The sequence below is a fragment of the Ranitomeya variabilis genome, chromosome 4 (genome assembly GCF_051348905.1).
Source record: "Ranitomeya variabilis isolate aRanVar5 chromosome 4, aRanVar5.hap1, whole genome shotgun sequence".
In the NCBI taxonomy this organism is placed as follows: domain Eukaryota; kingdom Metazoa; phylum Chordata; class Amphibia; order Anura; family Dendrobatidae; genus Ranitomeya; species Ranitomeya variabilis.
In genome coordinates, this window is record NC_135235.1 from 206,905,191 (window position 1) to 206,921,907 (window position 16,717).

The 16,717-nt window shown below is 46.9% G+C and overlaps 1 protein-coding gene across 1 annotated transcript in view; it reads right to left on the reverse strand.

Annotated features, from left to right (window-relative positions):
* Positions 1-16,717, reverse strand: part of FUZ (fuzzy planar cell polarity protein) — a 92,892-nt gene that overhangs the window by 15,108 nt on the left and 61,067 nt on the right. Inside the window, exon 9 of the mRNA XM_077259756.1 lies at positions 10,235-10,314. Coding sequence (XP_077115871.1) covers positions 10,235-10,314 — 80 coding nt within the window. The remainder of the gene's footprint in view (positions 1-10,234; positions 10,315-16,717) is intronic.

Here is a 16,717-nt window from a genome sequence, read left to right on the forward strand (position 1 = left end):
TTTATAAGTGTTAGGTTCAGCATGTGCAAGGACCATAATTAAAAGAGCTAAGTTTACCTTTTCCAGCATTAGTGCTGTACACGATGGCTCTTTCAGCTACAAACGCCTGGGGAGGGGGGTTAAAGTTTCCCTTTCAACTTGCTCCAGTGCAGGCTTCGGCCTACACTCTGCTCCCTCTCCTCCTCCTGCTGACCCTGGGCTCCAACACCGCCAGTTAGGGCCCGGTACTGCTAGCTGCACAGAGAAAAACACCAGCCAATGTGTCAGTGGGGTTCAGCACCGCCAGCTGTTCCCCTGCTGTGCAGCCGGCATCGTGTCCTGCAAAAGCCACGCAGACACAAGAACTGAAATTGAAGGGAACCTGTCCCCCCTCCCCCAGGCGTTTGTACGTTTTACAGCCACCTTGTACAGCGGTAATGCTGCATGTGTGCAAGGTGGCTCATAAACGTATTCTCCTCGCACATGTGGAACTGAAAACACGTCTGAAATGTGTCCTCTGTGTGACCATTTAACCGTCCCGGTGGTGTGACTTTCCTTTGTAATGACACGCTGCAACCCCCTTGGTAGCGCTGCCCGTCTTCTGGCATCATTGTTTGGCTGCCTGCGCCTCTGCGGCCGCCCTGACCCACACAACGCCCCTCGGTGTCTTATTTATTGGGACTGCGAGGGTGTGATTGATGGGCATGAGCAGTGCATCAGTTCGCCTGTCCCTCATCTCCTTCCGCCTTCTTCAGACTGTGCGGCTTCATGGCCGTGGCATGCGATAAGGGATCAGCTGACGCCGCACAGTCTGCAGCGGGTGTAAGGACCCGAGTGCGAGAGGCGAACATATGTGCTGCGCCAGGCCATGAATCACAGCCCCGCAGTGTTTTAACAATGTTAAGACACCGCGGGGCTGGGATTCATGGTCATCGCGAACCGCAGCGGCCGACATTAAATGAGGTCAGAAGATGGGCAGCGCTAACAGCGCTAGGCCAGGGGATAACACGACAGCGCAGACTCCTGTACAGCAAATAACAACGCTCAGGAGGCTGCACCCAGCACCAAGGTGGGATTCTTGACATCTGTGCTGCGTCTCATTACAAAGGGAACTCGCGCCTCCAACACAGTTTGACTGTATAAAGGGCTAAATGTTATACGTGTTTCATTCAGCGTGTGCAAGGAGCAAAATTAAAAGAGCAACCTTTGACTTGTGCAGCACTACTGCTGCATAAGCTGTGGCTCTTCTACTTTGTAACCCCTGAGGGGGGGTTAAAGGTTACCTTTGAAATTGGTTCAATTAGGCTTCGGCCTACACTCTGCTCCCCCTGCAGAGCCCGGGCTCCAACACCGCCAGTTGGGGCCCGGTACTGCTAGCTGCACAGAGAAAAACACCAGCCAATGTGTCAGTGGGGTTCAGCACCGCCAGCTGTTCCCCTGCTGTGCAGCCGGCATCGTGTCCTGCAAAAGCCACGCAGACACTTGCTCTTGTACCTTCTGCTCCCCATCCTGGTTCCAGTACCGTCAGCTGGTTCCGGGCAGAGCCTTTGGCTTAGGTGCCTCCCTCTGGGTATCCGAGTTCCACCAACGTCAGGTGGTCCTTGGTAGTGCTTTCAGGCACGGGTACCTCCTGCTTAGTAACCGGGTTCCAGTAACGTCAGCTGGTCTTCGGTAGTTCCATTGGCTCTTGGACCTTCGGCTACCCATCCGGGTTCCAGCACCGTCAGCTGGTTCTCGGCAGTGTCTTTTGCTCTTGTACCTTCTGCTCCCCATCCTGGTTCCAGTACCGTCAGCTGGTTCCGGGCAGAGCCTTTGGCTTAGGTGCCTCCCTCTGGGTATCCGAGTTCCACCAACGTCAGGTGGTCCTTGGTAGTGCTTTCAGGCACGGGTACCTCCTGCTTAGTAACCGGGTTCCAGTAACGTCAGCTGGTCCTCGGTAGTTCCATTGGCTCTTGGACCTTCGGGTAGCCATCCGAGTTCCAGTTCCATCAGCTGGTTCTCGGCATTTTCTCAGCCTTCTTGTACCTTCTGCTACATTTCCAAGTTCAAGAGACTAAACACGATGACCCGGAAGACCACCCCTAAGATGACGACGACACCAGAGACGACAACCACCGTGATGACGACGACCCTGGAGACGATGACCCTGAAGACCACCCCGATGACGACGACCCCGGAGACGACGACCCTGAAGACCACCCCGATGACGACGACCCCGGAGACGACGACGACCTGGAAGACCGAGAAGCAGAAGAACAAGAGGCTGCAGAACAAAGAGCAGAAGAACATTAAGCATAACACTAAATATCAGAGCAAAAAATATTATCTAAATTATAAGCAGAAGAAGACTAAGCAGTGTATGGGGGTGAGTCCGTTCCTCCTCGTGGTGCCCCTGGATAAAGCCTGATGCTGCAGGCGTAACTGAACGCGGACAAATGTAACTCTTTTGTGACAGGCAGAACGGAAGGTGTAATCTTCAAACTTTTATAGATAACAACTACGGGAATGCCTGTCACAAATAAGAATATGATGAAGAAGTAGAATATGATGAAGATAATAGTAAAATAAAAAGAATATGAACAATGTAACCAAAAAAATAATAGGTAGAAGATGAAGATGAATAAGGTGAAGAAGTTGATGTCAAAGAAGCTGATGATGAGGATAATGAAGAAGAAAGTGTGGGAGAAGTAAAAAAGAAGGTGAAGGGCGTGGAAGTAGTGAAACATCAATATCTGACAAAATAAAAAAAAAATTAACATAGTCAAAATCTTTCTACCGCCGAACGTCATAAAAAAAAAAAAAAAATCCTGCTATTCTATTACATTGGGCTAAACCTCTGTGCCTTTAATGTCTCCGCCGCGTCCCCCAATACATCCTACATTATTCTTAGTTGTTTTCCTTCATGTAGAATGAACCTACAAGTTTATAAAGGGTTTATTTTAATTCCGATATTTTCGTCCCATTGACTTGCATTGGGATCGGGTATCGGTATCGGATTAGATCCGATATTTTGACGGTATCGGCCGATACTTTCCGATACCGATACTTTCCGATATCGGAAAGTATCGCTCAACACTAATTATGAGCCATTGTACTAGACAAAAAGGGCACGAAAATCAACAAAAACGCTGAAAAATAAGTTGAACAAGAGGTCATATCCTGAAGACACACTCCCCTTAAGTAAAATTCTGATGTGAGAGATGAAGCTGACAGTTAGTCTCGCCCTACCTGCCTGTCACTTCGACAGCTAAAGCCTTTATTCTACCATGCATTAATTAATTCTTACATGCTGCGTCTCGCCTCACTCGGTGTAGTTTAGCGGTTGTACATGTCGGTAATCTCACCCGCCTTATCTAGTTACATGCTCCTTATCCTGAGTAATAAAGAACAATGGGAAATAGCGCTATTGTGTACGATGGCAAAAGCGGAAGAAAGGAATTACTCAGGCATTGATAACAGCCAATCACATTTTGATTATATATATATAGATGGTGGCCCGATTCTAACGCATCGGGTATTCTAGAATATGCATGTCCACGTAGTATATTGCACAGCCACGTAGTATATTGCCCAGTGACGTAGTACACTGCACAGAGCCAAGTAGTATATTGCCCAGTTACGTAGTATATTGCAGTGACGTAGTATACAGCACAGAGCCACGTAGTATATTGCCCAGCCACGTAGTATATTGCCCAGCCACGTAGTATATTGCACAGCCACGTAGTATATTGCCCAGTTACGTAGTATATTGCCCAGTGACGTAGTATAATGCCCAGTGACGTAGTATACAGCACAGAGCCACGTAGTATATTGCACAGGGACGTAGTATACAGCACAGAGCCACGTTGTATATTGCCCAGCCACGTAGTATATTGGCCAGTCACGTAGTATATTGCCCAGCCACGTAGTATACTGCCCAGCCACGTAGTATACAGCACAGCCACGTAGTATACAGCACAGCCACGTAGTATACAGCACAGCCACGTAGTATATTGCCCAGCCACGTATGTCACAGGTTAAAAAATAAAAAATAAACATATACTCACCTTCCGAGGGCCCCTTGTAGTTCTGTCGCCTGTGTGCGGTGCAGGCGGCAGCTTCCGGTCCCAGGGTGTGATGACGTCACAGTCACATGACCGTGACGTCATGGCAGGTCCTTCTCGCGCAGGTGTGCAGGACCTGTGATGACGTTGCGGTCACATGACCGTGACGTCATGGAAGGTCCTTCTCGCATACCATCCTTGGCACCGGAACCTGCCGCTTGCATGGAGCGGTCACCGGAGCGTCGCGAGGAGCGGGAAAGGCGGCGGAAGGTGAGTATATAATGATTTTTTATTATATTTTTAACATTAGATGTTTTTACTATTGACGCTGCATAGGCAGCATCAATAGTAAAAACTTGGTCACACAGGGTTAATAGCGGCGGTAACAGAGTGAGTTACCCGCGGCATAACGCGGTCCGTTAACGCTGGCATTAACCCTGTGTGAGCGGTGACTGCGGGGAGTATTGAGCGGGCGCCGGGCACTGATTGCAGGGGAATCGGGAGGGACTAATCGGACTGTGGCTGTCGCTGATTGGTCGCGGCAGCCATGACAGGCAGCTGGCGAGACCAATCAGCGACTTGGATTCCATGACAGACAGCGGCCGCGACCAATGAATATCCGTGACAGACAGACAGAAGGACAGAGACGGAAGTGACCCTTAGACAATTATATAGTAGGTGTGTGAGTGTGTGTTCGTGCGTCCGTACTTACAGTGCCTTGCGAAAGTATTCGGGCCCCTGGAACTTTTCAACCTTTTCCCACATTTCATGCTTCAAACATAAAGATACCAAATGTAAATTTTTGGTGAAGAATCAACAACAAGTGGAGCACAATTGTGAAGTTGAATAAAATGTATTGCTTATTTTACATTTTTGTGGAAATTCAAAAACTGAAAAGTGGGGCGTGCAATATTATTCGGCCCCTTTACTTTCAGTGCAGCAAACTCACTCCAGAAGTTCATTGTGGATCTCTGAATGATCCAATGTTGTCCTAAATGCCTAATGATGATAAATATAATCCACCTGTGTGTAATCAAGTCTCCGTATAAATGCACCTGCTCTGTGATAGTCTCAGGGTTCTGTTTGAAGCACAGAGAGCATCATGAAGACCAAGGAACACAACAGGCAGGTCCATGATACTGTTGTGGAGAAGTTTAAAGCCAGACTTGGATGCAAAATGATTTCCAAAGCTTTAAACATCCCAAGGAGCACTGTGCAAGCGATCATATTGAAATGGAAGGAGTATCATACCACTGCAAATCTAACAAGACCCAGCTGTCCCTCTAAACTTTCATCTCAAAGAAGAAGACTGATCAGAGATGCAGCCAAGAGGCACATGATCACTCTGGAAGAACTGCAGAGATCTACAGCTGAGGTGGGACAGTCTGTCCATAGGACAACAATCAGTCGTACACTGCACAAATCTGGCCTTTATGGAAGAGTGGCAAGAAGAAAGCCATTTCTCAAAGATATCCATAAAAAGTGTTGTTTAAAGTTTGCAACAAGCCACCTGGGAGACACACCAAACGTGGAAGAAGGTGCTCTGGTCAGATGAAACCAAAATCGAACTTTTTGGCAACAATACCAAACGATATGCTTGGCGTAAAGGTAACACAGCTCATCACTCTGAACACACCAGCCCCACTGTCAAACATGGTGGTGGCAGCATCATGGTTTGGGCCTGCTTTTCTTCAGCAGAGACAGGGAAGATGGGTAAAATTGATGGGAAGATGGATGGGGCCAAATACAGGACCATTCTTGAAGAAAACCTGTTGGAGTCTGCAAAAGACCTGATACTGGGACGGAGATTTGTCTTCCAAAAAGACAATGATCCCAAACAGAAAGCAAAATCTACAATGGAATGGTTCACAAATAAACATATCCAGGTGTTAGAATGGCCAAGTCCAGACCACAATCCAATCGAGACTCTGTGGAAAGAGCTGAAAACTGCTGTTCACAAACGATCTCCATCAAACCTCACTGAGCTCGAGCTGTTTGCCAAGGAAGAATGGGCAAGAATTTCAGTCTCTCGATGTACAAAACTGATAGAGACATACCCTAAGCGACTTGCAGCTGTAATCAAAGCAAAAGGTGGCGCAACAAAGTATTAAGTTAAAAGGGCCGAATAATATTGCACACCCCACTTTTCAGTTTTTGAATTTCCACAAAAATTTTAAATAACCAATAAATTTCGTTCAACTTCACAATTGTGTTCCACTTGTTGTTGATTCTTCACCAAAAATGTACATTTGGTATCTTTATGTTTGAAGCATGATATGTGGGAAACTACGGCAACGTAGTATATAGCACAGCCACATAGTATATAACAGCCCACGTAGTAAATAGCAGCCACGTAGTATATAGCACAGCCACGTAGTATATAGCACAGCCACGTAGTATATAACACAGCCCACGGAGTATATAGCACAGCCACGTAGTATATAGCACAGCCCACGGAGTGTATAACAGCCCACATAGCATATAACACAGCCACGTAGTATATAACAGCCCACGCACGCAGTATATAACACAGGCCATGTAGTGTATAACACAGGCCACGTAGTATACTGCACAGCCCACGTAGTATATTGCACAGGCCACACAGTATATTGCACAGCCCACACAGTACATTGCACAGCCCACGTAGTACATTGCACAGCCCACGTAGTACATTGCACAGCCCACGTAGTACATTGCACAGCCCACGTAGTACATTGCACAGCCCACGTAGTACATTGCACAGCCCACGTAGTACATTGCACAGCCCACGTAGTACATTGCACAGCCCACGTAGTATATAGCACAGGCCACGCAGTATATTGCACAGCCCACGCAGTATATTGCACAGCCCACGCAGTATATCGCACAGCCCACGCAGTATATCGCACAGCCCATGCAGCATATCGCACAGCCCACGCAGTATATCGCACAGCCCACGCAGTATATCGCACAGCCCACGCAGTATATCGCACAGCCCACGCAGTATATCGCACAGCCCACGTAGTATATCGCACAGCCCACGTAGTATAATGCACAGCCCACGTTGTATATCGCACAGCCCACGTAGTATATCGCACAGCCCACGCAGTATATTGCACAGTCCACGTAGTATATAGCACAGCCCACGCAGTATATCGCACAGCCCACGCAGTATATTGCACAGCCCACGTAGTATATTGCACAGCCCACATAGTATATTGCGCAGCCCATGTAGTATATTGCAGTCACGTAGTATATTGCACAGCCCATGTAGCATATTGCACAGCCCACGTAGTATACAGCAATGTGAGCATCATATCCCTGTTAAAAAAAAGAATTAAAATAAAAAATAAATAGTTATATACTCACCTTCCGTTGGCCCCCGGATCCAGGCGAAGCAGTTACCTGCGCTCCTCGCGCGCTACGGTCTCAAGAGTGCATTGCGGTCTCGCGAGATGATGATGACGTAACGTCTCGCGAGACCGTACGTCATCATCTCGCGAGATCGCAATGCATGGAGCGGTCACCGGAGCGTCGCTGAGGAGCGATGAAAGGCCTATTTTGGATGCGGGGGCTGACGGACGGTGAGTATATAACGATTTTTTATTTTTTTTTATTTCTTTTAACATTCTTTTTACTATTGATGCTGCATAGAAAGCATCAATAGTAAAAAGTTGGCCACACAGGGTTAATAGCAGCGTTAATGGAGTGCGTTACACCACGGCATAACGCGGTCCGTTAGCGCTGCCATTAACCCTGTGTAAGCGCTGACTGGGGGAGGGAGTATGGAGCAGGCACTGACTTTCTCAACGCAGTGATCCAGAACTTGCGTTGAGAAACACGTGATGGTGTCTCTGCGGCTTTTCTACATGTATTTGCATATTTCCCATAAGGGATGGGGGCAGTGTTCTGGATCACTGCGTTGAGAAACACGTGATGGTGTCTCCGCAGTGTTGGATGTTTTGATCTCCCCGAGGTCATTCATCTTTATGTTTATAGCCTTTTCACTAGGCACTGCTCCTAATAGCCAGTTTCTTACTCCACACTGATGAGGGGCAAATACCCCGAAACAGCTGTCTGTGGATGGATACCATGTTTTCCTTTATTGGATGCTGCCCTTCCCGTGGTTGGCCCTTCCCGTGGTTGTTCCTTCCTGGTGAAAGACCTGGCTATTCATTGCTTGCGTTGAGAAACACGTGATGGTGTCTCCGCGGCTTTTCTACATGCATTTGCATATTTCCCATAAGGGATGGGGGCAGTGTTCTGGATCACTGCGTTGAGAAACACGTGATGGTGTCTCCGCGGTGTTGGATGTTTTGATCCTTATGTTTGTAGTATATTGCCCAGTCACGTATTAGATTGCCCAGCCACGTAGTATACTGCCAAGCCACGTAGTATATTGCCCAGCCACGTAGTATATTGCCCAGCCACGTAGTATTTTGCCCAGCCACGTAGTATTTTGCCCAGTCACGTAATATATTGCACAGCCCACGTAGTATATTGCCCAGCCACGCAGTATATTGCCCAGTGATGTAGTATATTGCCCAGCCACGTAGTATATTGCCCAGCCACATAGTATATTGCCCAGCCACATAGTATATTGCCCAGTCACGTAGTATATTGCCCAGCGACGTAGTATATTGCCCAGCCACGCAGTATGTAGTATATTGGTCAGCCACGTTGTATATTGCCTAGTAACGTAGTATACTGCCCAGTGATGTAAAATAAAAAATAAACATATACTCACCTTCCGAAGTGCCGTTGAAGTCCTGGCGCCTGTGTACGGTGCACGCGGCAGCTTCCGGTCCCAGGGTTGGTATGAGCGCAGGACCTGTGATGATGTCGCGGTCACATGACCATGACGTCATGGCAGGTCCTTCTCACGCAGGACCTGTGATGACGTTGCGGTCACATGACTGACGTCATGGCAGGTCCTTCTCGCATAGCATCCTTAGCCCCGGAACCTGCCTCTTGCACTGCCGAGGACACAGCGCCACATCGGAGGGTGAGAATAACCTTTTTTTAAATTATTATTATTTGTAACAGATCTTTTTACTATTGATGCTGCATAGGCAGCATCAATAGTCAAAAGTTGGTCACACAGGGTTAATAGCTGCGTTAATGGAGTGCGTTAATGGAGTGCGTTACACCGCGGCCCATTAACGCTGGCATTAACCCTGTGTGAGCGCTGACTGGAGGGGAGTATGGAGTGGGCACTGACTGTGGGGAGGAAGGAGCGGCCATGTTGCCGCCGGACTGTGCCTGTCGCTGATTGGTCGTGGCAATGGTCGTGGGCGTTTTGCCACGACCAATCAGTGACTTGGATTTCCATGACAGACAGAGGCCGTGACCAATGAATATCTGTGACAGACAGACAGATAGACGGAAGTGACCCTTAGACAATTATATAGTAGATATATTTATATATTTATTTTATTTTTTCTTTCAGTGGTGATGCGGGATGTCGGACCCCCATTGATCTAATATGAAAAGGGTTGCTGCCATCTTCATAGATGGCTACTGCTGGATAGTGCTTGCAAATATGAGCAATATCGCAATTGGCTGCTTATTAAAATGATTAGCCATTCTTGAGATATGAACAATTTGATTTTGTTTACAATTCGTTGCCTTGGAGACCGACCACCAAAACAATGTTACATTATTATTATTATTATTATTGCAGCGCCCTTTATTCCATGGCGTTTGACATGTTATATGTGTTCGCCTGTGTTCTGTTTTTTTTTTTTTCTCTTTAATGTTTGCCATGGATGGCAGGATTTTACCCGCTCGCCTAAAATTTTGTGCCAAATTTTGTTTGTTTGTTATTGGGGAAAAAAAATCTCCCGAATATCCCCCATCATCTGGAATTATGTGCCCCAACATGTCCGGTTATCCACCACTTTTGGATCCTGAAAACCCAACTCTTCAAAGCAGCTTACAACCTGTAATGATCACACGGCCACCTCAACACCATCGGAGCTACTGCAACCCCCGATCTATTGTCTCCTTCCCCACCATCCTGTAGAATGTAAGCCCGCAAGGGCAGGGTCCTCTTCCCTCTGTACCAGTCTGTCATTGTTTGTTTACTGTAAGTGATATTTGTATTTTGATGTAACCCCTTCTAATATACAGCACCATGGAATTAATGGTGCTATATAACTAAATAATAATAATAATAATACAAAAATTAAAAAATGAAATGTTGTGGAGCTGCTGCTGTAAAGTGGGCTCACCTTCTCTTTGCACGTCGTCCATGGGATGAACCTGCACTGTATATAGGCTTTTATTCAGATCCCGATTCACTAGCAGGAGTCTAGAGAAACATGGACCTCAGATTAGGAAACAGATTAGGATACAGTGGAGAAATCAGAAAATCCAAATATACTCCCAATAGCAGTTCTCAGTGCTGGCATAAGGCAGCCGCTGCCCCTTATTAATGCCTACATCCACTTTTTATATTTTACCCCCCAAATGCATCCCCCCCCAAAAAAAAAATCAAGCAGTTTGTTTAAACAATTTGGAAATCACAGGGTAAAAATAAAAAAAAACTATGTCCTAGACGTATGTTCACTGTATAATATTCATTGGAGACTGGTAATTTTACAATATAATACAGCTCAACATTACAGAAACGCAATGTATTTTCTTCATTTTCAGACCCCATAATATGCAGTTTTTACTAGATGTGAGGTTTGGGTCTCCAAGGGGCTTTTACTATCTATTGTGCACTGGCACAGCTTCTTTCCTGGAGTGAGCTACCCTCACTAATTACTTAAATGCTTTCCCCCCTCTCTCCTGTCTGATCTGCCTGGTATAACTACTCAACCTCCCTGCTTTTATCTGTAACACTGAAAGAAGGGAGGGAGAGCAGAAGAATCCATCAATGACAGGAGCAGAATTCTGATAGATTTGCATCAGGTTTTACTATCCAGTTTGCAAACTGAAGCATCATACAGCATCAAAAAATGGTAGAAAGGTTTGCTTTTCTTTTTTTATTGACGACTACCTTGTTTAATCTGATGCAAATATGTCAGATATCTTCTGGCAGAGATGTTACTGATAGAAGAAGGGAAGTTAAATAGTACAAAGCAGATCAGAAAGGAGAGGAGGGGGGAAAGCATTCAAGTAATTAGTGAGGGCAGCTCACTTAAGCTAAAGATAGGGATTATGGCGCATTAATCTGTAGGAGGGAAATCACTGGAGGAATGATGCTGTGCCAATGAATAATAAGAAAAATTCAACCTGACACTTAAGGTACCTTCACACGAAGCGTCGCTGCAGCAATAGCGACAACGATGCCGATCGCTGCAGCGTCGCTGTTTGATCGCTGGGGAGCTGTCACACAGACCGCTCTCCAGCGACCAACGATGCCGAGGTCCCCGGGTAACCAGGGTAAACATCGGGTTGCTAAGCGCAGGGCCGCGCTTAGTAACCCGATGTTTACCCTGGTTACCAGCGTAAAAGTAAAAAAAACAAACAGTACATGCTCACCTGCGCGTCCCCCAGCGTCTGCTTCCTGACACTGACTGAGCTCCGGCCCTAACAGCAGAGCGGTGACGTCACCGCTGTGCTTTCACTTTCGGGCCGGCGCTCAGTAAGTGTCAGGAAGCAGACGCTGGAGGACGAGCAGGTGAGCATGTACTGTTTGTTTTTTTTACTTTTACGCTGGTAACCAGGGTAAACATCGGGTTACTAAGCGCGGCCCTGCGCTTGGTAACCCGATGTTTACCCTGGTTACCAGTGTAAAACATCGCTGGTATCGTTGCTTTTGCTTTCAAACACAACGATACACAGCGATCGGACGACCAAATAAAGTTCTGGACTTTATTCAGCGACCAGCGACATCACAGCAGGATCCTGATCGCGGCTGCGTGTCAAACGAAACGATATCGCTAGCGAGGACGCTGCAACGTCACGGATCGCTAGCGATGTCGTTTCGTGTGAAGGTACCTTTAGTGCAACTTTTTTTTTTTTTAAACTAAAAGTAATCATAGCTAAGCACACACTTTTTATGGGGTCACAGAAGTTCTGTATGAGTCTGCATTTTCAGGAGTTTTTCAGTTTCAAAAAATTCCCACGGTGCTAGCGGTGATCTCACCGAGGTCACCGCAGTTCATCCCGGCTGGGAGCGGAGCCTCAGTGACGTCACCACTAGTCACTGAGGCTGCGCATGCAGCCATTCATGCACCAGTGGTTCTCAGCCTGGACGGTCGCATCTTAGCACCCCGTCCAGGTTGTAAACTATTTCTCCCCAGACATGGATTACGGCGAGGGACAAAACGACGGACAGGTATGGTATATTGTAGTTTTTTTATTTTTGGTTTATTACAGAAGAATAGGCGAGGTCGTAAGTATGGTTTAATTGAGATTATTAAAGGAGTCTGTGTCATTCTTTCATTTAACAGACTTTATTCTTGGTGTCTGTTTTCTTTCAATGTGACTATGGGGTTAGTAATGGGGGCGTCTTATTGATGCCTCTCCATTACTGACCTAGGGGCTTGATGTCACCTGACAGTGACATCAACCCCCCCAACTATCATCCCACTTGCCACCGCTACTGAGCAAGTGGGAATAGCCGGGCAAAGTGCCAGAATTGGCGCATCTAATAGATGTGCCTTTTCTGGGCAGCTGTGGGCTGCTATTTTTAGGCTGGGGGGGATGTCAATATCCATGGCCCCTTACCAGCCTGAGAATACCAGCCCCCAGATGTCTGCTTTAGCAAGGTTGGTTTTCAAAAAAGGAGGAGGGGGAACCCCACGACGTTTTTTTTAAACTGTTTATTTAAATAATTAAAGAATACAGCGTGGGGACCCCTCTATTCTTGATAACTAGCCTTGCTGAAGCTGACAGCTGAGGGTTGCAGCCCCCAGCTGTGAGTTTTGCCTGGCTGGTTATCAAAAATAGGGGGAACCCACGCCGGGTTTTTAAAATTATTTATTTACAGGAGCGGCTCATGAATACTCCCATCTGCTGCTCCTGCTCTCGCTGTTATTAGCGGCAGCAGATTTCGGATGATGGGAGCAGTAGTCCCATCAGCTGACACCAGTGATCGGAGGTAAGCTTTTATACCTCTGATCACAGCTGAGCGCGCATGCTGTCTTTTAACCGCGGCTCTCTGACCGGCGGGGATGATTTCACCGCCAATCAGAAGCGGTGTTTGCCGTGCTGTCATGACATGACAGAGCAACAAACACCCGTTGTTCGGGCAGCCGAACCCGAACAGTAGCACGGATTTCCTGGTGAAGTCTGTGATCGGAGTCCGTGCCCGAACAGTAGGCGTTCGGTACAGATGGTGAACTTTACTGTTTGGGTTTGCCCATCTCTAGTCACCGTTCGTCACTGCAGCTGCGTTCTCGCGCTAAGCTCAGTGTGTTCTGGCTGGCGTGCTGAGCAGTCACATTAGTGGTCACCTTTCACCACACCATCCGGTTGTAGCAGTGTTGGGGATTGTCGTGTGATCTCATCATAATGGATTAAAGGGAAAAGGTCACCAGAAATAACGCTGTTAACCTGCAGATATTGGGTTAATCAGCAGATTAACAGCGTTATTACGGTGCCCGACGCCTGCACACAGCGGAATGCTGCGGGAAGAAAGACTTTATTCTCCCCACCAGCATTCAGCTTTCTGTCATGGAGGCGGGGGCGGCACAGGTTTGGTCACCGCTCAGAGAATACAGAGCGGCTGCTGTAATCGCTCCTCGGCCCTGACTGACACTGGCTCTACATTGCATATTTGCAGGTTAATAGCGTTTTTTTCTGGTGACAGGTTCCCTTTAACGGTGGACGGGTGAGGATTACTTTGATTTCTGATTTTTCAGTTAATAAATGGATAAAAGAGGGCAATTGTTGGGGAGTAATTTGTACAAGTAAAAAGGACTTTTCTTGGAGTGTTTCTTTATTCATTTTGACTAATAGGGGGTGTCTGATAGACATAAAACAACTGACACCAACCCCAATGCTATTATCTCACTTGCCAACGCACCAGGCAAGTGAGAAAAGCCAAAGCTAAGCATCTAATGGATGCGCCATTTCTGCAGCAGCTAAGGGCTGGGGTCCTTTATCTGGGAGGGGCCCTATATTCATGGCCCCTTCCCAGCCTATTAATATCAGCCCGCAGCCGTCTGTTTAGCCTTTGTTAATTAGTAAAAATAGGGGGGACACACGTCATTTTTTTTTTATTTTTTACTTGGATCCCCCCTCTTTTTTACTAACCAGTAAAGGCTAAGCAGACATGAGATGTTATTAAGAGGCCGGAAACCTTTACGGCTAATGGCTCCTTCCCAGAATAATAACAACAGCCTCCAGCTATTTCCTTTACCACAGCTGGTTAGGAAAAATAAGGGGTACCCCAACGCCATTATTTCATTTTTTATTTTAACATGTGCAATACACAGACGGCGGTGCAAACTACAACTGTCATCTCCATTGCCTGGTTTTGCTAATCGCAGGGAGACCAAGTAACGATGATGAGTTACAGTTACCACTATTCCCAGGCAGTGTGTGCTGACTACAACTGTTACGACACAACTGTCGAGTGACGTGGGACCAGGGGCTCCTTTCCTGGCCCTAACACTAGGAGGTGTCCTAGCTCGCCCTTTTCCCCAGGATACTTCAGATGGTGAAGACGCCATGGCCTCCCCTTTGCCTTATCTCCTGGGTTAGCCCTCCTGAGGCTTTTCCCTTCCCCCCCACCAAGGGAAGCGGGGGCGCTACTGTGCACCGCAGTACACCAACCTCGACAAACAGGACAACAAAGACAAGGGGAAACTGGAAACTTCACACCAACAAAATATTCACTCGCATATAACTGAGGAATACACCAGGGTGTGCAGGAAGGGGAAGAAAGCAAAACAGGGAAGGATAAGGAATTACAAAGCGTACAAACAACAGTCGCTTATAACTGATCCAGCACTCTTCTCAAACCAACTCCTCTCCCTCCTATTGTCATGAAGCAAGAGCTAACTCTGACAAGGATTAGTAGTAGAGCCCAGATTTTAAAGAGAAAAGGAGTGGCTAACCGAGCACAGCTGAACACAGGAATTTCCAACACGGCCGAAGAAATAAATACATTTAATAAACCGGAGAAGTGCTTCTTCTCAGCGCCGGAGAAGCAACCAGATGTGTGACTCCGCTCCATTTATTTAAAGTGGCAATTCATCATTAGTCACATTAAAGGAGTTGCCTAGGGAGGTATTAGCGAATTGGGATAAATAAAAATTAATTAAATAAAAATTAATTTTCGTTAAGTATTTTAATTAAAAGGCTAAATCACAAAAAAAACACAATATACGTGTAAAGTGCAAATGTGCCAAAGTGTTTGTGCATATGTAACGGTAATAAAAAGTAGCAGATTACCACTCAGGTACCCTACAAAAAGTTGGAGGATATTCAATTATTAGGTTCCCTTAGATAGGTGTTATCCAATCTTACTCAGAAGCCCAGCCAGTTACCTTTATACAGATTGCTGGGTCTAAGAACCTTAGGAGAAATGGCCCCAATTGGGCAAACATGTAGGGTACAAACACAGATATAAATCAGGAAATTGACCAACAAAGGAATAATTTGGATAATAGAATTCACCTAATCCCTGATTTGTATCATGTATTAGCTTGTACCAATGTACATGTAGTTACGACCTCTAAGGCATGTGATGGACGATGTGCCAGGGTGTTTTTAAATTTCAGTCAGTTGGTCACGTTCAGCAGGCTGAATTTCCAACTGTTCAAAGATCCGTGGGATTTCATGTCATAAGGAATCTCCCGAATATCCCCCATCCTCTGGAATTCCACGCCTCAACATGTCCGATTATCCACCACCCTCGGATCCTTCAGATGGAACCTGAAAACCCATCTCTTCAGGAAAGCCTACAGCCTGCAATAACCATTCTGCCGCCTCACCACCACCTGAGCTGCCGCCTCACCAACCACCCGAGCCGCTGCCACGTCACCAACCACCTAAGCTGCCGCGTCGCCACTGCCAGAGTTGCCGCCTCACCAACCACCCGAGCTGCCGCCTCACCAACCACCCGAGCTGCCGCCTCACCATCACCAGAGCTGCCGCCTCACCAACCACCCGAGCTGCCGCCTCACCATCACCAGTGCTGCAGCACACCGACCTCCTGTCTCTTCCCCATTATCCCGAAGAATGTAAGTCCGCAAGGACAGGGTCCTCTCCCCTCTGTACCAGTCTGTCATTGTAAATTTGTTTACTGTTAACGATATCTATAACCCTGTACGTAACCCCTTTCTCATGTACAGCACCATGGAATTTATGGTGCTATATAAATAAATAATAATAATAATAATAATAATAATAAGGATCCCACACTGGTCTCTCCCAGGCATGTTTTTCTCCTGACGCGTTTCCTCAATAGTGATTCCTCAGGGGAGTGAGGGACATATAACCAATGCCCAGGGGGAGCAATGGTGGCTAGCGTTTTAAATGGTCACGCTATGGCAATAGTACGCATGTGACGTATTTCTGGTCTTTGGACCGCCTGCGCCGAACTTACGGTCTGTGGAACGCAAGAATGCGGGAGTGAGCTGCATACGTCACATCCGGTGGAAGTCCGCTCGTATAGTGTCTCATTGTTAACGTGACGTAAGTGGGTAGCAGCTTTATTTAACTTACAGGGCAGGTATTCCCAACTTTACCCGGTACCAGAGCACAACCAGGATCTATCGCCAAGGTGTCAGTTGTCTAGGGAGTAGAACTAT